The 27191-nt window shown below is 42.9% G+C and overlaps 1 protein-coding gene across 1 annotated transcript; it reads left to right on the top strand.

Annotated features, from left to right (window-relative positions):
• On the top strand, nucleotides 1-26669 carry SLC15A1 (solute carrier family 15 member 1). The gene is made up of 22 exons (XM_063345420.1): nucleotides 1-36; nucleotides 5246-5330; nucleotides 5425-5566; nucleotides 8556-8675; nucleotides 8874-8973; nucleotides 9217-9307; nucleotides 11161-11244; nucleotides 12379-12461; nucleotides 13619-13705; nucleotides 15412-15501; nucleotides 16758-16802; nucleotides 16906-16938; nucleotides 17062-17150; nucleotides 18388-18469; nucleotides 19456-19581; nucleotides 20896-21045; nucleotides 21485-21534; nucleotides 22143-22250; nucleotides 22364-22460; nucleotides 23371-23517; nucleotides 24408-24515; nucleotides 25815-26669. The coding sequence occupies exons 1-22, from the start codon at nucleotides 1-3 to the stop codon at nucleotides 26001-26003; spliced, it is 2142 nt and encodes a 713-aa protein (XP_063201490.1). The 3' UTR covers nucleotides 26004-26669.
• Nucleotides 26670-27191: the final 522 nt, after the last annotated feature.

The following is a 27191-nucleotide window of genomic DNA, read 5'->3' as shown; positions in this document are numbered from 1 at the left end:
ATGGCTGCGTGGAGCAAAGCAATGTGGTCCCATCTCGTGACATGGACCACGAGTCACAAGAGCTGCAGCGTCCCGCGGCATCTCTGTGACTGCAGGGAACTGCGCTGGTGGGAGCGGCTGGGAAGGGGTCAGGGCCATGAGGCTGCCCCCCACCCTGCCTGCAAGTGTAGGAAGGAGAGAGTCACCCACCGACAAAAAAATGACTTAGATTCAGCCCTCAAGCCAAGAACTGAGCGCCTTCTCTCTTTCCACTGTTTAAAAATATTTAATATCTTAAGGGAATATGCATATTAAGGCATAACTTATTGCAATCTTAAGGCATAACTGTTCAGAGCTTTATTTTGAAAAAGGTGAAGCTCTTCGGTATTTTGCGGTGAAAATGAGCAGTTCTGCAGGTCATTCTTTGTGGGGAGATAATGAGAGGTACTGAGGATCGCCTGAAGGAGGGACTGCTCCAACGTGCCATTAGCAAACCCCAGATTTATCACTGAAATCGGTGCAAAATGCTGGGTGCTCTATGTTTTTGTAGGTCTAACCCTGAAGCTACCTGACAGTGGAGTTCCTCAGGCAGTTTAGGTGCCCATGTTGAAATACTGGCTTTCATTCCAGTCGGGAGTTTCCCAACTGTTGCCATAAAAGGAGAATAGAAGAGTAAAATCAAAAGGGTTGAGAAATAAGTGTGTCTCTTTAAACACCGAAGTCAGTCAATGTTACCTGGAAAAAATGCCTCTGCAGTGTCCTCTGCGTAGGGTTTTTTTTGCAGAGATGATACTTTTACCCTCTGGAAAGGAAAAAACCCCAACCAACTACAAAATCCTTGGTATTTTTTTCCCAAGGCTTAGCTAACAGAGACAGGAGTGAGCTGCTCAAACTGATGTTCCCTGTATGTGTTATGAAAAACCGGCAGCATGATGCACGTGTGCTGGAAAGGCCAACAAGTGGAAATAATCAAGGAGTTGTTATGAAGGTAGTCTCTATTGCTCATATCTTGATATCCTTTGGTATATCTGCACACATGAGTTGTGTAAGGGACATTACCAACAACTAATGACTCAGATATTTGCACGTGCCCTGACATTGGTGCGTTAGCACTTTCTGGATGTTCCCTATTTTCTAGGAAAAGATGTTCTTGAATTACCTGCATAATACTACTTCTGTCTCTATAGTGAAGATAGTTGTTCATGGCGGTGAAGGAAAGAACAGGATTGATTTGTTTTAGTAATTTTTGAAAGTGACTTTATTTCGTATTCGGTCGAACACTATAGCGTTGCTGTCAGCTGTTTTCATCTGTTGTGAACTATGGACTAAGTAATGATTTTGTCAAACATATTTTTCTTGTAGGCTTCTGTTATGGGCACACTTCATTTGCAAGCAGGGATCTCAAAGTTCACATCTTGTACTTTGTCTTATCTTAACGATAATGAACTCGCTCATGTGGCTTTATAGGAACTGCTGACATCCACTGTGTGGGCCCGGGGCCTTTATCTGACCAGGGTGCAAGCTCAGCCTTCCAGCCAGTCCCCCGAGCCGCGCAAGCCCTGCAGGACAGTGCTTGGAGGGCTGCCAGGGCCAGGGAACCTCCTGTGAGCAGCTGGATGTGATTTCAGGGCCGCGAGCAGCTGTCTGCTCTCGCTGACCTCAGTGGGACCCCTCCCGTGCTCCCAGGCCTTCCTAGGATAATCCTCCAGGTTTATGGGAATTTCCTGCTAACGTGGGTCATGCTGCTGGACCGTGTGTTCAGCCCTCCCGAAGTCTGAGCTATGGGAAGTTTGTCCCTTTTCAGGACTTGGCGTCCACCCCTGACGGGGCATCTACGTTGTATCCCTTACCCTTGACTTGCCTTTAAGGTAACGACCCCGAGAGTGAATTGAAGCAGGGTTCATCTTCTGTGGGTGGTAGGGTGGTCCACCAACACTTTGATGTGTGGTGAGCAGCCATAGTAGGATGGGATGCTTTGTCTCATCAGTCCTTTTTGATTTTTCCCTGGGAGTGTGTGTGAGCCTGAAAAACAAAAGGCTATCAATCAAGTGAAGTTTTGCCTAATAGCCTTCTTGCCTCATGAAAAGCCCCCGCCTTTAATGAACTGAACGTTTACTCATCCTGAACGATATTGTGTTTCATGATTTGTTTCGAGCTGAATTTTTCCCGTGTCTTCTAGTGGTTTTAAAGGAATCTTACTTAGTAGTTTCCATTAACTTGTGTGTTTTGTTTTTTTTCTTTCCACAGCGACAATAAAGGGCAAGTCAGTAAGTATTGTTTTCTCTTATAAAAAGCGGCTACGCTGACTTTCTTTGGGTAATGTCGTTTGGGTAACTTTAGTGGTGCACAAAAAAAAAATCATCCTATAAACATACTTTAAAATAATGAGTTATTGGACAGCACATGCAAAGCAGCCTGGTAGCTTATTAAATCCCAGCTAAGCATTAGCGTGCTCATCACCCTGGTAAAACATCTGAAGAGCGTTTGCTGGGCAGACTTTAGCTGGGAGGAGAAGGGTCCCTGGAGCCCATCCTTCGTGTGGCCAAGTTGTCATCATCTGCCAACGCTTCCTGAGGTACCCTTTTACCTTTTGGGTGTCAGAGTTCTTCCTCGTGAATCTTTGAACTCTTAATGACACCTGTCTCAGCAACCCTATCTCTGTCTTTGCTTTTCTTATCTCGCAAGGTTTTACCCTGCAGACTTTCCCCGCAGCTCTCTCACAGCTCAGCGGCTTCCTCAGCAGCCAAAGTCAAAGCTGTGCAGAGGGATGGTGTCAGGCGTCTGCCTGGCATCCCCGGGGCAGGGGAAGGTTACGGAGTGCACTATAAAACTTAACCTTTAGGTTACCTCTTCAGTGGTGGATCCAGCGCTTTCTGGCCAAGAGGGGGGGTCACAACAGAACATTTATTTCAGTAAATGTGTGTGTAGGCACCTGTACAATGCAGCAGAGGTTTAAAAGGACAGTATAGTGCAAATCAAGAACAGTGTAGGTCATACATTTATCAAGGTATAACTGCATATTCTCTTCTTGATTGAGAACAGAAAAAAATAGAAAAATAGAAGGGATACTACCTTGGGAAAGACTCCGTAGCTTTCTCCTGTGGGGTCCCGTTTGTGCTCACGGCTATGACGTACAAATCTCCACCAGCTCGGGGGCAGCCCGTAAAAACCCACCCATGGCTGCTGTGCCAGTGCGTGAGTGCAGGACATCTCTGCCAGGGACACAAGTGCTAGTGGCTGACACCAGAACCCCTTGGAGGAAGTTTGTTACCTTCCCAGATCAGCACATAACAGCTTACACAGTAAGTGTGTGACACTGGGGAGGTTTGAGAACCCCAAGGAGGACAAAAAGGTTTTAGTGAGGTTTTGTGAATTTCTGGTGGGGGTGGGTCGTGCTGGGGCTGCCCTGTCCCTTTTTTCTCTGCAGGCAGGCCAGACACAGGGAAGGCTGTCTCCTGCTTCAGATGGGGACATCCTCTCCTCCCCAGCTAGGTCATACTCAATTACACTGGCAGAAACCAGCTGCACAGCGTGGGTTTCTGGTTTAGGGCTTGACCCACCAACTGCTGAAATCAGAACCTTTTGGGTACATCTATGGGTGAAGGAGACAAACCTTCACTGTGTGGTTCCCCATCCACCTCCTCAGGAGCACAGATATTTGTGTGGCTTAATGATGGTGCATGGGCAGTGTTGGGTGGCGGTCTTCTGTATGAACCCCGGTCCACCAAAAGCTGTGCCCAAGGTGGGGCTAGTCATCTAGAGCTCCTGCTGTCTTCAGCCAAGGGAAGTAGGCATCTTCAAAAGAATTTTATCTAATTTTGGGATACAAGTGGATGGTCTTCCTTTGGAGGCACTTCTTTCTGCCCATGGAGGGTGTGATAAATCAAGAGTGACAAGTTTCTACTTCAGCCTCTAATTTCTGTTGCTCTGAAACTAGGTGAGTCCCACCTGGCACTCACCTCAGCTGAAGTCAGATTCTTTCAGTGAAGCTTGCTTACCCAGCCATGGGTAAGATGTGCAGGTATACTTGGTTCAGCTCATAACAAAGCTGGATTTTTCTTGCAGTACTCACAAAAACCTTATTGTGGCACACAAGTCTCACAAAGTGGTGTGTTGTTCACTAAAGTTCTGGCCAGAGGCTTTGCTGGAGACGTGGGCTCTCTGATTTACCCACGTCAGGCAGGATTTTCCCCCATAAGGTTTCTTTCCTTTTGATCTACAGAGTTAACTTTTTTCTGTTTCTCATGGAATATGGATTGGTTTGATTCCTAAACCCTCACAACATGAAGCCAAACAGTGCTGTATTTTTTTCTTGTCCACACTTCTTAAGTTTCATAACTGTTTTACCTCTGGGATGTTCTGAGGCTTATTAAAAAATCTGATTTTTGCAACTTGCAGAATTAAACCCATAAAAAAGGTAAAATATAGAGGATTATGTTCAGCTTGCATTCCTAGTAATTTTAATAGAAATGGTGTCATGTATTCATCCACTAAGAAAAGTAGGCAATCAGAAGTTAAACTTCCAGTTCTGCTGATCATGCCGGATTTGTACCTGATGTGTGCTTTTTCCTTGTGTTGCAATGGCAAGAGCCACATCACAAATGGCGTGATGGTGACCATGGAGATGCCTATCACAGCAGGTGAAGGCTCAGTAAATCTGGCAGTTAATACCATGCCATTTTAGGTTAGGAGTAAAGTCAGCAAGTCTGAAGAAATTAAGTGTTTTTCATCAAGCAGAGTATTTGTAAGGACAGGGAGGTTTCCTGAGAGATTGGTTTGAATAAAATGTTTAAATGTTTGTTTATCTCATCTGGAGGTATTTAAAAATAGCCCCAGGTTTCTAACTTGGGTCTTGTGGGGGTTTAATGCAGTGGGGTTTTTGTTGGGTTTGGGTTGTTTTAAAAAATATTGGCTTTTTGCACATTTTTGGATAGTAGTCAAGATCGCTCTGAGGGTTAGATGCTGGAGACTTCAAATGTGCATAACGCAGCTCTTGGAGATCAAATGTAGCATTGCTAAAGATCTCTTGCAAAGGGCCGATGAGAAGTCTGTAGGGCTCTGGGGACCAAGAGGGGAAAGTGAGAAATTGACTCTTGGTTCGGGTAAACCAGTGTCGCTCCACAGAAGCCCATGCAGCCTCCTAACCCCTGAGTACCTACCCGCTCCCGCTGAGCCTGCACGGATCTTGCTCAAGCAGTGGGTTGCGGCGAGCGATGTTAGTCCATCACGCAGCTCTGAGCTCACGCTGTTTGTCTCTTGCCTTCAGCCAAGCTGCTTTGGCTACCCCTTGAGCATCTTCTTCATCATCATCAATGAGTTCTGCGAGCGGTTCTCCTACTATGGCATGCGAGGTACGTCCCATGTCCTGTGTGTCCTCCTGCCTACCTTTACTCACTCAGCCCTGACTTTGGTTTGTAACCTGTTGGTTTGTTCTTCTTCCTACAGCGGTGCTCGTTTTGTATTTCAAATACTTCCTGCAATGGGATGACAACTTGTCGACAGCCATCTACCACACGTTCGTTGCTCTGTGCTACTTGACACCGATCCTTGGAGCTATCGTTGCAGACTCTTGGCTGGGAAAGTTTAAGTGAGTCCTTCCTCAGAAAACAACCAAAAATCATGAAAGCTCAGCTGAGCCCAGTGGTACTGAAACCATCTCCTAAAGCAGCAGCTCAGAACAACTTCAGAGCTGGTATTGGCTTCTCCAGGACAGTTTATGGTGTTTGAGTTTGTTTTTTTTTTTCCTCCCAGATCTTGAAGTTTTAACTGATTTAGTTCAGACCTGAAACACCACTGGACTTAACAGATCTGCCAGTCATTTAAGGGTAGTAGCTTGTTTTCTAGGCATGGTGCGTTTTTTTTTTTCCTCATCTGGACAAAATGTAAGCTAAACTAAGGAGAAGTATTCACCAAGCTGTGAAAATAGATACTGGAGATCATAATTACACTGGATTGAATCTTTACCTATTGCAGGTGGCCAAAGAAATTGTGAACTACCGCATTACCTGGGATTAACTGGGAATATGTTTTGGAACATATTCTAAAGTATTCTGTAACTTCAGTATTAACTTGACAGCTCAGTGGGAGGTTTTACAGAGTTGCAACTCTTTCTTTAAATGATGAATTCTGGGTTTTCACCAGTGTGCTAGTTGCTCAGAAAAGTACCGCTGAACGAAGAGCTTTGAAACGTAACCAAATTATTTCCAACAGCCTGGTCTCGTTCTCTTTTACTGAGGTCGTGACTCTAATAGCGTTTACTTTGCCAGAGAAAAGCGCAATAAAGATTTTATGGTGGGGATATAAGTCAGGAATGTTAGCTGGCTTGTCAAAGGTCTCCCAGAGATTAGAGATGAAGCTGGCTGTGCAGTCGGTCGGCTGCAGGCTGCACCATCTTCTTCCGCTGTGTTGAAAGCCCCTGGGAGACCAGGGCTGCGACTGCTGCTAATTGAGCTTTGTGGAGCCAGCCCGATCGGTGTAAGCTCATTGCAAATAGCTTGGTATCTTGCAGATTGCAGCCTGAATATGTGTGCGCTCACTTTTTCAGGTGGTATGGGTTTTTATTATTTATTTTTTAAAAATCTATTTTGGCTTTTACCTGTTTTATCTGATAAAGCTTTGCGGACCTTGCATCCTTTCTCCTCTGTTACGTGTGTATACCAGTGCCAGAGCTGCAAGCCCCTGGCCACCAGACCCTTAACAGGAGCTCGGTAGGATGGCTCAGGGCTTAAAACTGGAATGAGGTGGGGGTTGGTCTCTTCTCCCAAGTAACAGGCGATAGGACAAGAGGAAATGGCCTCAAGTTGCACCACGAGAGGTTTAGGATGGATATTAGGAAAAATGTCTTCACCAAAAGGGGTTATCAAACATTGGAACAGGCTGCCCAGGGAAGTGGTGGGGTCGCCATCCCTGGAGGTATATAAAAGACGTGTAGGTGTGGTGCTGAGGGACATGGTTTAGTGATAGTTTTTGTCAGTGTCAGTTTGATGGTTGGAATCGATGATCTTAAAGGTCCCTTCCAACCTAGATGATTCTATGATTCTGCGCCCTAAAATACAGCAAGGCGCCATGAGGAAGGCTTAAACAATAACTCATTTTAAAAAACCTGTGATGACAAGAGAAAGAGGCAGTTACCCAAGCACTGCTAAGCACTCTTGTAGGAGAGACTCAGACCTTACACAATCCATGTACTCTGTGCAGTGTCTGCCAAGGAGCACGCTGGGACCTGCTCGTATATGTTGGATGTGGAGTTCTTGGGGAAAATTGTACAAAAATCACAATTATTTTTTAATTGGTTACCATCCATTCGGGGCCAATTATGTAAGTGTTGTCTTCACAGCGAGCTTATGAGCCTCACAAATAAAAACCAGGAGTTTCTCTCCTGGCCAGCTCAGGTTTAACTTCAATTGGAAACTTTCTCCCAAGTTGTTAAGCAACTAAAGTAACTGTATGGAAATGCTATTTAAAAAAAAAAGTTCTAATTTATCTACTAAATACCACTAAATAGTAGATTCACTGTTGCCCCACTTTGTATAGATTTTTACTCTCCTACAGGGAAGAGCATTTTTAAGTCAGAGAAACCTTGTTCTAAAGTGAGAAGAACTTGGTCAATGGTGTGAGTGGTGCTTCCTCTGTCCCTCTTGTATCAGGGTGCTCCAAGCTTGCTGGGAGGATCTCTTGCCCTTGTCAAATAGATTTGCCGTGTCCGAGGTCCTTGAGCCTTGCCCTTCATTGTCATGGGCTGCACTGGGTATGGGACTCCTTCTCCGGCAAACTAGAGCTTTAAATACACTGCGCCCTATTTCTCTTGCTTTTCCTCCAAACTGGAGACCCGTTGGATGGAGACCCAACCAAGGAAGCAGATGAATGTGGATTAACCTATAGTCACATACTTGGGCTCCAACAAAGTTAAAATGGAGTATGTTCTTACATACAAGAAAGAGGAATGGACCATAAAGGCATGAGGGTGGGGGCTGGTGGTTCTGTAGTATTACCTTCCTAGGCACCTCCTGGCAGAGGAAATTCAGGCTGAAAGCCTGAGGTCTGAACTCCTCAGCGCTGCTCTCACTCCCCTCTGAGTTTAAAACTGTCGGTGCGCTTCCATTGTTTAAGTGGTATTAAAATGGATTGTTTAAATGGTATTAAAATCAGTATAGATTGTATACTTCGGTGTTGCAGGGTAGCCCATTTGAACTTCACCCTGTATAAAATCTGATAATGGCATTCTTGAGTTGGTTATTAAAAAGGCAACCACTGAAGATATTTAAATATCTCCCGTGACCTGGTGATATCTACAGAATCCATTTGTCGTCTTGCCTTGCTTAATTAAACAGGGCTAGCTAAAATAATAATTTCAAAAAAAAAACCGAAACAGAATAGAAATATTGTGACAGAGGTATGTAGATGGATTTTTACAGCAGCTTGTGAGAAGTTGAGTCCATAACTTGTTGTATTTGTTAACTATGTTTCTTTACTAAACATCTTTGAAATAAGCAGAAGTCTGCATTACCTGTGGGTGTATGTATATGTGTGAAATTGTGTTAACATATCTAAAAACATATCTCCTCTCTTTATAACAGGACCATTGTCTCCCTGTCCATTGTCTACACGATTGGGCAGGCGGTCATGGCTGTGAGCTCCATAAATGACCTGACGGATCAAACCCAGGATGGCTCTCCTGATAACATACCAGTGCACATGTGAGTTGCCTTCTGCATGGTTTTTCTCCAGGTTGATGAAGGGTGGGACAGCTTAAGCCTTAAATTTATGCTACTTGAGTTTCAACTGTCTTGCAATCAGTCTCTCACGTACGCTTTAAGTAAGAAAGCAAAGTGATTATTTAATGTTTTTGGGTTTGTTTTTGTTTTTTCCTTTTTCTGTTTTCTACTTTGTTCCAGTGCACTGTCCATGATTGGCTTGATCCTCATTGCGCTTGGTACTGGTGGGATCAAACCTTGCGTGTCAGCGTTTGGTGGAGATCAGTTTGAAGAGGATCAGGTAACAATGTCTTCCAGATTTTCAGTTGTACAGATGCTCTTACTAATGTTTGACTATTATAATACTCTAATAATATGCATATTGAGACGTGTACATCGCTGTAGTTTTTCCTGAGTAGCTGAAGAAGCAGCTGGGTAATTATTTGCCCTGAACTGTGCAAACTGAACTGCTGATCGTTCAATATAGGCTGATCAATGTGGTTCTGGCTAAGCCGTTCTAAACATCTTTTTGGTTTTACTGTAGGATAAACAAAGATCTAGATTCTTCTCTATCTTTTATTTGTCCATAAATGCTGGAAGTCTCCTATCTACTATAATCACCCCAATTCTCAGAGGTAAGGCCACACATTTGTTTATAAAATAGTTAAATATCAGTAAGGGATGAATGTTGGGTTGCAGTCCAGTTAGGTTTTAATGAACAGTCTGTTCTCTGACGCCTTGTGGAGTTATCTGGCAAATAGTCTTCAAGTTCTCATGTATGTCATCCAACTTCTCAGGGGTGAGGTACTGTCAAAAACAAGCCAGTCTGAGATCTGAATCACCTTTAGGATTGGAAGTGCTAGATCTGAAGAGATATGCTGAAGCCATCAACTTGTATGCCTTAATGCATGCTTTAATTCCATGGAGGTACAAACGCGGCACCTCTTCCAATGCCTTTAAAACCATCAGACAAGAAAGAGTTGTACTGTTTTCTGGGAAGAGCGGGGAGAGCCCTCTACTGTGGAAGCAGAGACTATTCTGAAGTGCGCCCATGCAAAGCACAGAAGCATCTGCGCACATGGGAACACGTTTATCCATGTGACAAAGTAAATCATGTTTTTCATATCGTTAAAGGAAGAAGTTATTTTTCTCTTCTGCTTATAACGAATAGCGTGATCCTAAACAAAAAGCAAATAATTCACTGATCCATATGTGTATGGATTTTTGCGGCAAGCTTACACAGATGGTGCTGTATGGATGCGCTTGGCAGGAATTTGAGAAGGCTGTTTTTCTCAAAAGAAAGAAAACAGCATGTGAGTTCTGGAATAACCCTAAAGCACTGGGCTGAAATTCTGACCTTTGGATTTCTTGACTGGAACAGACTGTGTAGAAGCGTTTTAGATGCTTGCTTAATGCAAATTCTATCCTTTCCCAAAGTGTGAGGAGATATGCACAAGGCACAACATGCAGTTTACTTCCATGCTGGTAAGAGGTGAAAACTGCCTTGGAAAAAGAGACAAATTCAGCTGGGGAAAGTGATATCATTGTGTCCTGTAAAGGTTTAACCAAAAGGCTAATATAACTAAAGATACTAATTAGCTGCAAGCTATTTTTTTTTTCTGATCAAACTTTCTAATCTTCCTGTTAGGAGTATGGTGAAAAAGGTAATAATAGTGTTTAGTTTTTTTCCCTGTTAGTAGTTATGTCCACACTCTAGCATCGTTTCAGGAGGTATCCATAAAGTTTATAAAGCCAAATCCCTGACTACTTGGCGGGGGGTGGGGGTGGGGTGGGGAAGGTGTTTGAGAATTTTTTCAACAAGCTACGCTTACGTTACTTACATCCTTGGTTATGAACTTACCCCAAAACTTTTTGTAATCTAGTTCCTTTCTCGCCAAGAACATGCATTTGACCCTTCTAGCAGGATTCTTCACTTCTCAGTGTAAAACTCGGGGGATCTCATCAATGTATACAAATACCTGAGGGGAGGGTGCAAAGAGGACAGAGCCAGGCTCTGCTTGGTGCTGCCCAGTGAGAGGACAGGAGGCAATGGGCACACACTGAAACATGGGAGGTTTCCTCTGAACATCAGGAAACACTTTTTCACTGTGAGGGCGACAAAGCACTGGCACAGGTTGCCCAGGGAGGCCTCCATCCTTGGAGACACTCAAAAGCCACCTGGACATGGTCCTGGGCCACTAGTTCCGGGTGGCCCTGCTTGAGCAGGGGCATCAGACCAAATGACCACCAGAGGTCACTTCCAACCTGAACCATTCTGTGATTTTTATTTATTTTTTTGTGATACATAATTCCCCTTTTCAATAATGAGAGATAAGTTGGATATTGATCATGCACTGTCAATAACATTAGCAGAGATTTTATTTTTTTTTGTCCCCTGAGTTAACAATGAATACAAAGAACAGAAACCCTACGTAAAATACTGGCAGTACTAACCAGGATTTTTATCTAACATTACTTTGTACTTCAGCTCAAGAGTGTGGCATTCACAGCAAACAGCGATGTTACCCACTAGCTTTTGGAGTTCCTGCTGCCCTCATGGCTATCTCCTTGGGTAAGTGGAACTGTTTCCATCTTGCTGCTTCAGTTATAGACATGATTAGATGATAACCGTCTCAGAATAATGAGAAAGTGGTAGAAATCCCCAGGTACCAACCTCTACCAATACCTGATCGTTTCTGCAATTTTTGACTTAAATTTTTCTTGGGGGGGGGTGGTGGTGGTGTGGTGTGGGATTAACCTGAGGCACTCACTTTTGCAGAAGAGACTGATTCACCCGGAGAGACTGACAAGGCTGGGGAGAGGCACAAATATATGTTGAATTCTGTACAATATGTAATTTACTGTCTGTATTTCTTGGACTACTGGGGTGTGTAAATAAGATCTTTTGAATGTAGTGTGAGAACTCTGAGGAAAGTGTGGGTTTTGGAAACTATCCGTAGTCCAGGGTAGCAAACTGTATATGGTAATTGTCCCTGTGCTGGAGATGTGCCATACTGGCCTGTCAGTACTTCTCAAACACCTGCATTTTTACTAGCCGCACAAAGACCAAGAAGCTGGGGGGGGTGTCAATATGTACCCCAGTATCCCTCGTGGTCCTGGTCGTTCATGGTCCTGACTGGGAGCCCACCCAGGGTGGGTGTCCAGCTACTGGTGACCCCCGCCTCGCCTGTGTGCCCAACCCAGGGCGTTCAGGGGCTGCGGGGGTTTGCCCATGTCCTGCTCCGCACGTGGGAGGGTGAGGCCAGGAACGTGCCTGGGCGTGGGAGCTGAGGACACCTCGCTCGGTCCTGCGGTTCAGGCAGAGCCTCACGTGTCCCTGCGGGACGTGCGTTGCAGCATCCCAGACTCCTGAAAAGTTGCCCGTAAAGCTGTCTTAATCTGGCACAGCAAGGACACAGCCAAGGTCCTAAGTGGTCCTTGTTCTCTATAAAGCTAACGTCCCCCTGAGGACTTACCCCAAGAGTTTCCAGATTTAGTCCTTTGCCTTTAATAGTAGCAGATCGCTTCTATTTATCTGATTTATTTTACTGTATGATAACATGCCTATAGGCAGTTCCATTGCTCCTTAGGAGGCTTATTCCTACCCTGATCTAATTCCTTGACCATTACGGTTTCCATACCACATTATTTGCCACTATTTTCAATTAATCCCGAGTTGCTGTTTGTTTTTGTTTGTGTATTGTAGTTGTATTCATAGCTGGAAGCGGAATGTACAAGAAAGCTAAACCTCAAGGAAATATAATGGTTCAAGTTTCCAAATGCATTGGAGTAAGTACTATTTGTATTCCCCAAAACCCTGGCCGCAATTTTTAAAACTGTTCAGTAAACTTGCCTAGATCAGAAATGTGTCGTGATAAGAGGAGAGCTTCTGAAGTTCTTTACTTCTTTCCTTACAGAAGGCTTCTTACTGACACCTCCAGATTCAAATTGCCTTTTTATTTATCTATATGTTGGTTTACATGTTAATTTATACACAAAGGAAACAAGGTCAGATGTCAGTGATGTCTAAAAGCTTATCCCAGCCGCTGGGAATCTTTCCTTCCTCATCTCTGCACCTTTATGCAGCCCTGTAGTAAAAGACAAACATGCCTTGAGCCAAGTCAAGAGCAGAGTGACTGGTACATCTTATCAGCAACGATTTATTGCTTATTAAAAGAATGTTATTTACAATGCAGAGGTGTATTGATCCCCATTGTACTAGGGAGTTCAGCGTGGGGGGTGGTGGTGGTGTTACATGCCGGTGCAAGCCTGCAAGGAGGGGAGCTAAATCTGCATGTCCCAACTTTGCAGTGCCTCGACTTTGAGATCAGGGGATTTTTTTCATTTGTGGGCTGTTTAATTCTCCATGCAGATCTGCCAGCTTGTTTTAGCCAGACCGTCCCTTGTCTTGTAAGCACTATCGAAACCAAATCTCTATAGGTGACTTTGGCCATCATTTAGAGTGCTGCTTCTAAGGCCCAGCTCAGCCACGCATGTTATTCCATGCAGAAAGTCTTGGGAGTTCTCCAGGACTGTATTTGTGTATATTCAGCGTCAAGGTAGGAGGAATATCTGCAAGATTCTGCTTCTCATAGTGAAATGTACTCCTATGGCCATTCAGCTCTGAAAACCTGTGCGTACGGCATTCTTCTATTATTGTTGTACGTAAGTAAGTCTGAAGTGGGCAGGTCTTCAAGTTCCTAACAGCAGCCCACACTGAGAGACAACTCTGAGCTGTTTGGTTTGCTTAATCCCAGGTGCACACTCCACTGGACATGCAGTGTGAGGCCTTAAATGCGATATTTCCTTAGATGCTTGGAGCAGTTAACAGAAGTAAATCATCTCTAGCACCTTCTAAAGCAGGAGCATCATCTTTAATGACAAAGCAGCTTGTAGCATTTATAAATATTTGTAATGCCATTAAAAAAAGTTCTGTCTCTCCTCAGTTTGCCATCAAAAACCGGTTTCGGCATCGCAGCAAGGAGTTCCCCAAGAGAGAGCACTGGCTAGACTGGGCGAGTGAGAAGTATGACGTGAGTACTGCATGACCACTCCTGTGCCCTGACATCCCCTGACCCTCTGCTTCTCTTCTGTCTGCTCTGAGCCATTGCCTCAAGCGCTGGGTGAAATAGTTTTGGGGTTCTTGACCGTTTAGAAGCTGACGGTCTGGCCAAACCTCAGCGCTCCCCTGGGATTGCAGGTTACCACCCCATCTGCTGTGGGAGAAAGCAGAGCTGTGTATGAGTTGATGCTCTGCGAGTTCGTAGGCTGCCCGGGGAAATTTGAGGGAGAAGAAGAAAAGACTAATTCCCTTGTTGAACCAATATAAGCACCCGTTAGTTTTTTAATTAGTAAAATAGCAAGCATTATCCCTGTCAACTCTTTGTTTCTCTCAGTAAACCAGCTTCAGAACCAACTTCAAACAAAAATATGCTGGTTTAATGGCTGTAGAAGGAAAAGCTTGGAACAGGCTGCCCAGAGAGGCTGTGGAGTCTCCTTCTCTGGAAATCTTCAAAACCTGCCTGGACGTGATCCTGTGCATCCTGCTCTAGGTGAACCTGCTCTGGCAGGGGGTCGGACTAGAAGATATCCAGAGGTCCCTTCCAGCCCCTACAATTCTGTGATATGGGCATGGTGTTGACTTGTCGTGGTTAATGCCCAGGGCCATAACACTTGTCTTGGGATCAAACTGCAGAATTATGTTTAGGAATTTCAGCTGAAATGGATAAACGTAGAATCACCCCAGCCTCAGTACAAGCTCCTTCCCATGACTCTGATAGTCTTGTGTCCCATAGTCTCCAGCCACGTCCCTCTTCTCCTATCTACCCTGCCCTCTTGTCAACCGCAGCACAAAGCTTAGCCTGTCCCCTTTATTTTCCTTTTGCCTGTATGCTTTTTGCGTGTGTGAAATGCATTCCTTGGTCACCTGTCATTCAAATGCCTCCTTTCTAGAAACATAAAGCAGGACTGAGTGCTGAATCTCATGCTGCCATCAGTATACATGCCAAAAGATGCAGGTTTCTCTGATATCAATGTCACCTTTAACCGGCAGCCCTGCCCACGCCCATAGGCAGACCCTGTGCTTTTTAACAGAAATGAGCAGAAGGACCCACAATTTTCAAAGTTCAGGATGTGGGTAAACATTAGATTCATAGAATTGTTTTGATTGAAAGAGACCTTTAAGGTCATCAAGTCCAACTGTGAACGTAACATTGCCAATTTACCCCTAAACCATGTCCCTCAGCACCACATCTACTCGTCTTTTAGATTCCTCCAGGGATGGTGTCTCAACCACTTCCCTGGGCAGCCTGTTCCAATGCTTGACAACCCTTTCAGTGAAGAAATTTTTCCTAATGTTCAATCTAAACCTCCCTTGGGGCAACCTGAGGCTGTTTCCTCTTGTCCTATCACTTGTTACTTGGGAGAAGAGACCGACCCCCACCTCTCTACACCCTCCTTCCAGGTAGTTGTAGAGAGCAATAAGGTCTCCCCTCAGCCTCCTTTTCTCCAGGCTAAACAACCCCAGCTCCCTCAGCTGCTTCTCATAAGACTTGTGCTCCAGACCCCCCACCAGCTTCATTGCTCTTCTCTGGACGCGCTCCAGCACCTCAATGTCCCTCCTGTAGTGAGGGGACACGATGTGTCTTTATGCCTTTACCTTCCACGGCGCTGTAAATAGCAGGCTGCAACTGTGTCTCTTTTTCACTAATTCCTGTTGTATAAATCTCGTTTGCTGCAGAAACGACTGATTGCTCAGACTAAGATGGTGTTGAAGGTGCTTTTCCTTTACATTCCTCTCCCCATGTTCTGGGCGCTTTTTGACCAGCAGGTAAAGTAGAAATTGTTTGGCTTAGCAATTAGGGCTGCGCCACGTCACACTAGGTACTCTGAGGTCACCAGACATAAAAGATGCCAATATGAGGGTGGAAACAAATTCTTTGCAATTTTTTTTAACATGGTTCTAATGCAAAGGGGTAGTTATTGAGTCATGTTAGCACAGGATGTTCTGCAGCCAGGGGAAACTCAATTTATCTGGACATGCCCAGGACTGAGGCAGTGACTGAGGCCTCTCCAAATCTTGTATCAGCCAGGACTCAGAGGGTGAAACAGTAATTTAAAGCTTTCTTAGTTCTCACACTTCTCCCACTCTTAGATGGGAGATGCAATGTAGAGTCCTAGCGTAAATACTCTGGAGAATCAGGGATGAAATGAGCTGGGTGACAGCTTGCTTAATGACTCAAACTTGTTATTAAGTACCTAACATCTTCAAGCAGAAGTATAAGCCTATAATTCCCATTCGCTTGGTGGACTGAGCGCTCAGGGCTCATGAAAGCAGGCTTTCAGAGTTAAGTGTTGAAGTAGGAATTTAGGAGGGTATCTGAGAGAACCAGGGGCTGAAAGCTTTGCACAAGGCAATGCGTAGGAAGTTTGGTCCGGATTGCCTGGATGGTGCTGCTTTAGTCTAGTACCAGCACGACCTGTTACAAATAGGCAATCTCGCTGTGAAATTCAGAACTTAAATACTCCTTGTGTCACATCTCAGAGCATTACATTGTGGGTGGCTAAAGGCTCTTGCCCCAGATGCAGCGATGCACTTTCCTCGTCTCGCCCTGGGCTTGGGCTGCACATCAGCCCCTCTCGACCCAGCTCCGGGCAGGTTTTGTGGGCAGAGGGCTCAGGGCAGGCTGGGCTGTGGGACGGAGGGTACGGACACGTCAGTGGTGCGGGGTGCTCGGGCGCAGGCAGGTGCCACAAAGGCACTCGGGTTGCTTCTGTGCACAGCCCACAGCGGTGCTCTGCCCAGGATGTCCGTGCCATCTCTCTGGCTAATATCCACATCTAAATTGCCTTCCGCTCTATTTCATGAAACTAGTAAATAAAGTGAAATGTACCGTGAGGATCATTTTGTTCTAACATTTATGTTATAGGGTAATAATACTCCCATAGCAAGCCAGTTTAATTTTGTATTCTATTGTAAGTCTTTCCCAACACTTGATGGACAAAAACAATTCAAGAGGAACTGTGGAAGACTGATTAAACTTTAAAGCATTTTTTAAGCATTTAACTTTCTCTTCTCTTGTTAAGGGATCAAGATGGACACTGCAAGCCACAACAATGGATGGGAATTTTGTAGGTTACTTCTTATTGCTTTTTTTCTTAATTAACATTTACTTTATAGATCAGTCTTATTTGTTGTCATAATGTTGAAACCTCTTTATCTTTTCTTCACCAGGGAGCTATTCAGATTCAGCCAGACCAAATGCAGGTAATCTTATGTCTGACAATTCTAAATGCTTCCCGAAGATTACATATGTACTTTTAACTGCCCTTCATTTAAAAAGACTTTGAAAAATACTCAGTTTTTTCCCCTTATGTTCATCTTCAACAGACTGTGAACCCAATCCTGATTATTATAATGGTCCCAGTTGTAGACGCTGTGGTTTATCCTTTAATCAAGAAATGCAAGATTAACTTTACGTAAGTCAATGTACTTACCTGACTTCAACAGAGGCTCGGTTTAGTGGTTTCTGCTCTTTCAGCCCTAGTGTAACAAGAGCAGGCACTCAGCTAAGGGGAAAATAGTAGTGTATTTAAAACGGGGTTAATATCTTTAACAAATGAAAGTAAAAAAAAAAATGAAAAGGACTCTGAAAGTGGTATGCACAGGCACCACAAGACTAGAGGAAGAGACTCTAACAGTAAAGCAGTTTTTAACAGTAAAGCATTTTCCAGTTAAGGGCAAAATCTTTTGACTGCAGGAGAGATGCTGCTTGCTGTCTTCCGCTTCCCCCTTTACCCCCTCTCCCTCCCAAAGTGTTTATAAGAAGTAGAAATACAACACACATCCTTAGCACGTGTCATGTTTTGGGCTTAAAACTGCCTGAGACGAGATGTGTTTCCTCTTCACACCCAGTGAGGAGCCTGGCTCACTGGATGCTTCTAGGTGTAGTTTCAGAGGCCACTGCACGTTATCTTTATTGTTAGTAACGAAGTGGCTAGCACTTCCAAGTTAGAGGGGGAGAAGAGAATATAGTTCTTAACACAATTCTTATAGGGCTAAGCTGCAATGCTGTTTTTCCATCTAGTTATGAAAGATTTTTTTTTTTTATTTTTTTTTTGGGGGGCGGGGTGTCCTGTGCTGGAAACACTGTCATTTTTGGACACTCTACATTTGACAAATAATGCCATAAATAAAATCCCTACCTTAAACTTATAACTTATCCTTACAGCTTACCTGAATGTCAGTAGACATCTCCTAATTCAACGTATTTCCCTGAGTTTTTCTGCTCAGTATTATTTTGATTTAAACATAGCAATATAGACACAAGTTGTTACCCTTTTTAAAGGGCATAACTTCTTGTGTTTTTGTTGTTGTAAAGCTAACAACCATACTGAATTGGGATTATTTTTTTTTTCTTTCTGTAGATCAGGCTTTTCCAGAAACCTAATTTAGTCAGTTTGAGCCCAGCAGATGCAGAGTAACAGGTTATGAAGATGCTGCAGGAAAGATACATTTCCCGATAGTATAGCTGTGAATTGAGAGGTACCCAGCTTAGCAGAACACTTTCTGTAATGACACCAGCCCTTCAAATGGTGATAACGTGCTAGTAGCGGCTGTTTGAGTTTCCCACCATGGAAAGAAAACCACTAACAGCTGAAGTCTTGAATCGGTATTTGTTTTATGACTCACGTATGTGTTTTGTTGCGGCACTAGGCCCCTGAGGAAGATCACTGTTGGTATGTTCCTTGCATCTTTGGCTTTCGTTGCTGCTGCCCTTGTGCAAGTCCAAATAGACGTAAGTTCAGCCACACAGAAGTATTTACTCGTAAATACTTAGCTGTTAATACAGAACAAAGTGTGTTTAAGGTGAGACAAGACTAAATTCATAACAAAGCATACAAGCACAGGAGTAGGAGGGAAAACATTATGCTAATCACACTTCTGCAATATACTTTAATAAAAAATCAGCTAACACCATCCTGCAAAAAAACTCTCATCTGCCATTAACATAAATCACACATTAAAGGCAACCTTAGGTCTTTAAACTGAGATTAAAAGCTGAAAACCAGAGATTTGTTTGGCCTACGAGGGGGCTGCTTTGTATCTCCAATCTCTTCTGACTGGAGGTGTAATGTGACAGTCTGGGAAGCATCATCACAGCACGGGCAAAGATGATACCTATTTAAGGCAGGATTTATCACACCTAACTTTCTTTGCCCCAAAGGGGAGTTGTCATGCCTAAACCAGACGAAGGCTTCCCCTGTAGCTGGGGCATCAGCAACACCTCTGGGAGGTGGCCCGTTGCATCCCAAGATTGGAATAGCTATCCAGAAGTGCCTGCCTATCTGCATGCACTATCAAGGCAAGATGGTCAACTCTTAAATCGCTTTAGTTAGAAATGAGGCATTCTCTCATTACTGCCTGGGTCCAGCAGTGAAACAAGCTTTATATCCACCTCTTCCTCTTGAAGTTGGAAGTAAAGGGTCTGGCCTTCAGCTGGTGTAGACACACCCAGGCTGTCTTCCTGACTGTCCTGTTCAGAAGGCCAGAGCTGTGCACACACACATACTGGCACTGGACAGAATCTTCATCAAAGCTGGTAACTTCCCAGACTGTCGCGCGAGAATCTCCTACAGAAAGGTAAAGATGGACCTGGTTTTGTTGTGTGATGTACCTAAAGAGACTGAAGTGGACAAAACTATGGGAAAGGAGGAAAATCGTAGTACTATTTCCATGTGACTTAGGATAGGGCACTGATTTTACTTTTTGCTTGTCCTACAGAAAACTCTTCCAGTTTTCCCTGCAGCTGAGCAATCCCAAATCAAAATAATAAACCTCGGTACTGATAATGCATCAATTAAGTTTGAACCTGAACTTGGGCACGTGGATGTCGCATCTATGGGCTCGGTAAGTTAGAGGACGCGGAGAATAGCAAGTTTAAATAAAAAAAAAAAATCTAATGGAGTAAGTCAAAGTAGTTCTTAACTAATGGTTCAAAATTGATTCTTTTCTAGTTATTTTTTTTATATTAATTTTAAAGATTTTCTCTTTTTTTTTGTATTGTGGAATGAATTGTTACTCATAACACAGTGAATGAAGAAATGGTAACTATTTCAATATTCTAAGTGGTACTAGTTTGTTTTGGCAAGAGGTTTTTTCAAGAAACTTCATAGTGACTTTGAACTACTTGAAAATTCCAGTCTTGGTAAAAAAGGTGCCATTTCTTAACAGCAAGAACACCCCTTCCTTCAATAAATGTCTATTCAGCTCTAGTAAGTCACCGCTCTTACTGCGAGCGATCACTTACTTGAACAGGGAGCTTTTTCTGTGGCTATGTCACAGATGTTAAGCTTCAGATTTTGCTGTCAAAGAACACTTTCAGGTTCCATTAGAGCACAACCTTGATAGCCCTATTGACAGCAAAATGTGGTGGAGTTGATGGACACCTTTAATAATGGATGCCTGGAAGTGTGTTCTCTGATAGCCTGCAGCCCTGTTTCCATATAAGAGGATCCATCCTCCTCCAAATTTGCCTCGCGTGGAAACTGAGCTGTGAGGAGAAGATAAGGGCACTCAAATCTTATGCTGATGTGGAATTGATATAACCATGGTGCATACCTGATAATGAAGGGTTTAAAATGCTCCACTCCCTACTACAGACATTTTATAATCCAGACCGTTTGGATTATAGAATGCTTTTTATAATCCTAGAAAACAAATGGGTTATTTTAGTACTACATTAACATGTTTATTAATGTTTTAAGTATTTTATGCTGATTAAATGTATTTGGAATATTTAAAACATGTTCTGGTAATAGTCACTCCTGTTATGCTGAAACCATAAAAATGCAGCTTGCATTTGCATCTCTGAGGAGGTGTTGCGATTTGGAAAATGCTGCATCTTAATTTATGCTAGTGCTGCTTGTGTAGCTAAACAGAATTTTACTTGGTGGTGGTAAGCCTGATTTATCTGGAGCAAGAAATACACGGGAAAACATAACAGCTATTCCATAATGCTTGTGGGAAGCTCTTGTTACTTTACAGCTTGTGTAACAAAGGAAATTAGTGCTTGATGCAGGAAACGTAACAGAAGTGATGTTTGGCACTTCTGAAGTAACACACCTGTGAACTTCTGACCCCCTGGAGCCTATAACACTCCCCCAAAGGTGTAGACAAATATGCAGTTGCATGGAAATTCATAGCAATTTTTTGTCTTTGTAGACGGGCTACATGATATTTGAGACTTCTCGGTTGCAATCATTAAAAGTAACTTCCGGAAATAAAACTCAACTTGACACTATCGAGTTGCCAGGCGGAAAGCGCCACACTCTTGCAGTTAAAAATAACGAGACTGACCTTGTTGTTAAATGGGTAAGTCTGCTTAATTCCCTAGATATACATTAATGCCTGAGCAGCTCTCTATGTGGAGTGCGTGAAGCTGTGAAGACAGGCTCTGGGTATCTTTTCCCTTTGTCTTATTTTCTGTCTCTCCCCCTCTCTGCTGTACCAGTGAGACTGGTGATTTGTAGAGGGCAGGGCAGGGTGTTGTTTAAAAAAAAAAAAAAAAAAAAAAAAAAGTAAAATTGCTAACTTAGTATTTAACTTGACAATTACCCTTTCACCATGATTCAAATGTGTGGTCATACAGCATTTTCTAGTAGACACATGCCCTGGAAGGATCCTAAAATGAGAAAGGTCTGCAGTCTTGCTCTGAAGCCTCTGTTAATTCTGACTGCTATGTAATACTGCACATTTAAGCTGTTCACTGATACCAACAAAGTATCTTGACAATGTTCTCTTCCACCACCAGCTGCTTGACAATGTCACATCAAAACCAGAAGAAGGAAATAATCTCATCAGGTAGAGTTTGTTTTATTCCTAAATGTTGGCAGTAGTGTGACTGCCTCTTCCGTCTGCCTCTTGGGTGGACTCTTCTTCTTAACACGTACTGTAGGAAATCTCTGCTTGCTGAACACCTCACTCAATGTTTAGGGGGCATAGGATCTTCTTGGGGACAATTAATCTAAGCTACCTTCCATATCTACTTTAGGTATAATTTAACTGTAATTGGAAGTGGATGTTTCACTCCACTGTCTAGCCTTTTTTTTGTAGACAGCCAGCACAGATTACATGTCTATACCTCCTTTTTAATCTTGGGTAAGAAGTATCCTGCAACTTCTGGTTTTCTTCTTCATCTTTTGTTTGCAGATGTATTTGTTACTGGCTGCGGTAAAGGCTTGCTTTTGACATTCTCCTAAGTAGGCAGTGGACTGATGTGGATCTAGCTTGCTTTTTGCATTAACCACACTTTAAGAAATTTAGAATTATTTCAAAAATGTTAAATGACAAAAATGAACGGGGAAGACTTGATGTTTGTTGTGCTGCCAGTATATAATTAGAAGTAAAACCTGTATTTTTTTGACATATGCATATTTTGTTTAGTATTTCACCACTCTTGCATTTTAAAGGTTCTTAAACAATTTGCCCGACCCTGTCAACGTCACCATGGGGGAAACTTCTTTTGGTAATCTGGCACCTCTTTCTGACAGTAATTATGAACTCTTTCCAGGAGGAAGGTAAGCATTTTTCCTTTACCTAAATCTAACCACTTAAAGGCATACTTGTCTTTTATATAATACACACAATTTTCTATACCTATGGTCTGAACTGTGTTTTTTTTCTTTTTCAGACAAGATGGCATTACAGTTGTTAGAAATTCAATTACTTGTTTAAATACTTCAAAAGCACTTGGATTTGGTAGTGCCTATACAATTGTAATTAATGAGGTGAGTTGCCAGTGCTGTTGAATAGACAAGACAGAATTACTTTTCGTGTCAATATTTTCATAGAATCATAGAATGGTTCAGGTTGGAGGGACTTTAAAGATCATCTGGTTCCAAACCCCTGCCATGGGCAGGGACACCTCCCACTAGATCAGGTTGCTCAGAGCCCCATCCAGCCTGGCCTTAAAAACTTCCAGGGATGGGGCTTCCACCACCTCTGTGGGCAGCCTGTTCCAGTGTCTCACCACCCTCATGGTGAAGAACTTCTTCCTAACGTCCAGTCTGAATCGTCCTACCTCTAGTTTTAATCCATTCCCTCTAGTCCTACCATTACCTGACATCCTAAAAAGTCCCTCACCAGCTTTCTTGTAGGCCCCCTTAAGATACTGGTAGGCCACTACAAGGTCTCCTCGGAGCCTTCTTTTCTCCAGACTGAACAACCCCAACTCTCTCAGCCTGTCCTCATAGGAGAGGTGCTCCAGCCCTCTGATCATCCTCGTGGCTCTTCTCTGGACACGTTTCCTTGAAATAAAAAAAAACCCAACTTGTAGAATTATTCCTCTTGCCCTTAGTTGTACATAGGCTAGAATTCTTGCATGTTAAAAAGAACATAAAACCGTTGTTAACTATAAAAATAATGGTGGGTATGATAAATGATTTAATGCAAGAATTCATGTTAATCACTAATGGCCTTAAATCTTTAGCCCTATTAGACACTGAGTATCTGCATGAAGTCTGCTGTAAAGTAACTACTGCTTTATAACTAGGTACGCAGTGCTTCGTATACAACACTTCTTACTTACCCAGAACTTTGTGTGTCTATCTGATTATAGAGCTGATACAGAGCTGCTTAGAGTTTCTTTAGTGTACAAGCTCTTTATCACTGTTCCTGATGTGCTATTTTAACTTCCAGTGTTCCAGAGACAATCTTACAGTAACATATTCTGAAGATATCTCACCCAACACAGTCCACATGGCCTGGCAGATCCCTCAGTATTTTATTCTTACATGTGCAGAAGTAGTCTTCTCCGTCACTGGGCTGGAGTTTTCATACTCACAGGTAGGTTTTGCCCTTCAGAGCTCTCCTTGTGTTGAGACCTCTGAGTTGGAGTCCTTACCGTGGTACAAATGAAGATCCCTGATTTTATTATTTTTAAGTGGTGGCTCTGTATTGCTGCTTTGTTCGAACAATGGTGTCCTTCAGAGCCCGCTAGTAGGACTATAGACTGGTGCAAGTTGGCCTTGTTTCACTAGCACTTGGTGTTTTCCATGAAGCTATGCTGAATTATATCATTTTGAAGATTCGACCACTAGTTCTTAAATCTCCTTCTCACATGTGACTTTACATTGAAAGCAAGTGGAACGGTACTGCTGCTGTAAAACCAAACTAGAGAGCCCTCAAGTATAAAATGGATAAGTACCGACACCTTATCTCTACATTATGTTCCTCCATACAGTTTTTAGCAGCGGTTTAATTATGCACTCTTAACTCCTTTGTCTTCCAACTCCAGTTTGTATTATTAGCTTTGTGTATTTCTTCCCTTAATTCTGAGTCTATAAACTGCAGTGACAGGAACATTGTAAGACATGGCTTGCTAGACTATGATGCACTTTTTTTTTTTTTTTTTTCATTTAATCTGTACCATCGCAACTGAGTCAGATGTAAAATGTGCCTGTTAGTTACTCAGTGTGTACAAAGTAAAAGGTGTTATAATCAGTAAATCAGTACTAGTAATCTCTTGCTCCTCAAAGCCTTTCCTGGGCCTGTTTAGTTCTCTAGCAATTTTTAATTAAAAAAAAAACCAACAAAACACCACAACAACACAAACCAAGAAAGCCCTCCTCCCCCCAGCTAAAACAGCATTTATTATAATGTAAAGAAAGCAGTAAACATCAGAAAATAAGTGATAGCAGTTTTTGACTAAAATTTAAGTGCCTTTACTTCTATAGGCGCCATCTAATATGAAGGCAGTGCTGCAGGCAGGGTGGCTGCTAACGGTGGCTGTTGGCAACATCATTGTCCTTATCGTGGCTGGAGCATCCAAACTCAGTGAGCAGGTAAGCACACAAGCAATTGGCGTGTTTTTCTACCGCGCTGTGAGAAAGCAGCTCTAGTACGGGGGGGAGACATGGCTGGTAATCCTCAACCACAACTTTTGAACATCAACATTATGGTGGATTTGCATTGGTAATTGGAATGTAGGTGGTTAGTGTTAGCTACAAGATGTGTACCAGTCAGTTGTAGAACTGGTGCTTGACTGAATCTCATTACAGTGTGAAAGTAACAGAGTTAGGAATCTTTATAAACTATCTGGATTAAAGCTAGGGTTGTAGGCTGTAACGACAGGGTGGTAACTTGTCTTCTGGAGCCACTTCTAAAGTTTCTGTTGGTCCTTTTTCCCTAGAACTTCCCCAGTGTAGGTACACATGTGCATACACAAATTAAACTTTAAACAACTCTAAAAAATACTGCTTCAACAAAGGCTTCTGCCTCTTATCTGTTGTTTGCCATTCCTAACTCTTGCTCCGTCAGGCTCCTCTTCTTGCCAGTAGCAGTTTCCAGCATCTCTACAATAAATTGCTTCTCATGGTGTGGAAATTCTGTGAACTTCTGGGCTGAAATTCTAAACTGATGGGATTAAAACCTACCAAAACTTTGTTCACTGCTAATGACCCTTCACCTACATACCTCAGCCTTGCCATGTCCTGTCTTCTGGCTACATTGGTTTCCAACATCACTCCTTAGGGCATGAAAGCTGTGGCTCTCCTGGTGAGGAGCACTTGGTCAAGACTCTCTCAGACTACTTGTGGCTTTCCCTAACGAATCAAAAGGGATATCTGAGAGGGGCAAGAGCCTGTCTTTGAAACAGGTCTGACAGTCCTGGTTTCAGCTAAATTAACCAGAAAGAGCATGAATCAGAGCTGTTGAGGCTTTTCAGGTGGAGACAGCACTTTGAAACCGAAGGTCCTGGTCTTGCGCTCTGCTGGCCTATGTGGAAGCAGGATCACTGCCAGCCTGGTTAAAAATTACATTACCTGGCCAAAAGGAGGGGCTGAGTTTCCTTTTCAGGCTATTGCTTCACTCTCGTGAGTCCAGGAAGATGATACTGTAGAACTTTCCAGCATTTGTAAAACTTCTGTCTCTTCATTGAAGACACAACTACTGAAAGGGCCTCAATTCTGAGTCGCTTTAAATACGTATTATATATGTCATTTAAGTCATATGGCACTTTTTATATGTGCTCAGATTCACATTCTGAAGTAACTTTGTTTCTTGCAAACAGTAAAAAGGTGTCATTCTTTTGAGGAATGAATATTGATGGATAAATTATACTTTTTTTTTTTTTTTTTTTGCAGTGGGCAGAGTATGTGCTGTTTGCTGCCTTGCTGTTGGCAGTTTGCATCATTTTTGCTGTCATGGCTTATTTTTACACCTATGTCGATCCAAATGAGATTGAAGCACAATTTGATGAGGAAGAAAAGAACCAAGTCAAAAAAGATCCAGACCTCTATGAAAAGAAAGCTGAAGCTGACTCTGAAATGTAAAAGTTGTATTCAAGAAGTGTTTGTAAATTATGGCATCCCGTTAACTATCCCTGCAGTAAGAGGAATCAGGGTATCGGTAACACCTCTGGATAATATGTTCAATGGGAGAGGTTAAGAAAAAACTGTTTTAACTTGAAATGCAGCCTCTCTTGGGAAGCAAGAGCAAAAGATTAGTCTCTCTTGTACTGAACATAGTATCCTGAAGAAACTCCAGCAGAATTTGCACTCTTAATGTACCTCAAGCTTAAATAATATAGCATTAAAATATTGAAATTGCACTTGGCACTATTAGACCCTGTGAAAAGATGTATTTTCTTTTTTATACTACATTTCAATTTTATATCATGAAAGAAACAAGTATTGCCAAGAAATAGTAATCGAAGCCAAGCTGTCTGCATGATCCCTCTAGCCTCATTGTTACTTGAAAGCAGCAGGCCACGTGTGCCTTAAATTCTTTTGTACTTCCGTACAGATAATGGGAGCAAAGCTCTGGCATTGCTGAGATTAAAATGCTGTCTGTGCTCCACACGGCGGTAACTTGGACCTGCACTGTAATATGATGTTTTATGTGCCTGTTAACTACCCATTTAACCCCTGTTATGTTTTTAATTAAATGTATTAATGAGGTGTGTCCACTCAGGTAAACAGACGATGGCAAATGACATTTGGAACAAGCAACAGCAATAAAACTTGTGTTATTTCAAAACAATGGAAGTGATGTAAGAGTATGACTTACAGTTGCACATTAACAAAATTTGACACCACCCCACTGATGCTTCTTCATATGTGCTCCATTGCTCGAAGATAATGGACCAGCGTCGGTCTTCTCTATCTTAATATACCTGTAGCACACACCAGATTTATAGCACGGAAGACTAAATTTTGCTGGTTAACAGGATTCTGTAGCCCTGTGGACCATGTTATGGAGTGCTAGTGGTCCACATATTGTTTTGGGAATTCCCGTATTTGGATCCACCCCCTACGCTTTCTCTAGCAGCTGGCTTGGCCTCCCTGGCCCCTCCAGTAGCCTGGCCAGATTTATAGCTGCTTTGATACCTGGCTCCCAATACTCTTATCCTGTTTTACAGCTGATCTAACTTGATCACACAGCCATACGTATTCAAGCAATGTGCATGTTGCTGGCGCTACAGAGGTACGGGCCCCTGTGACCCATGTTTCCTGCTCCAG

Source organism: Chroicocephalus ridibundus, chromosome 1 (assembly GCF_963924245.1).
Source record: "Chroicocephalus ridibundus chromosome 1, bChrRid1.1, whole genome shotgun sequence".
NCBI lineage: Eukaryota > Metazoa > Chordata > Aves > Charadriiformes > Laridae > Chroicocephalus > Chroicocephalus ridibundus.
This window is presented reverse-complemented; position numbering and strand designations above follow the sequence as displayed.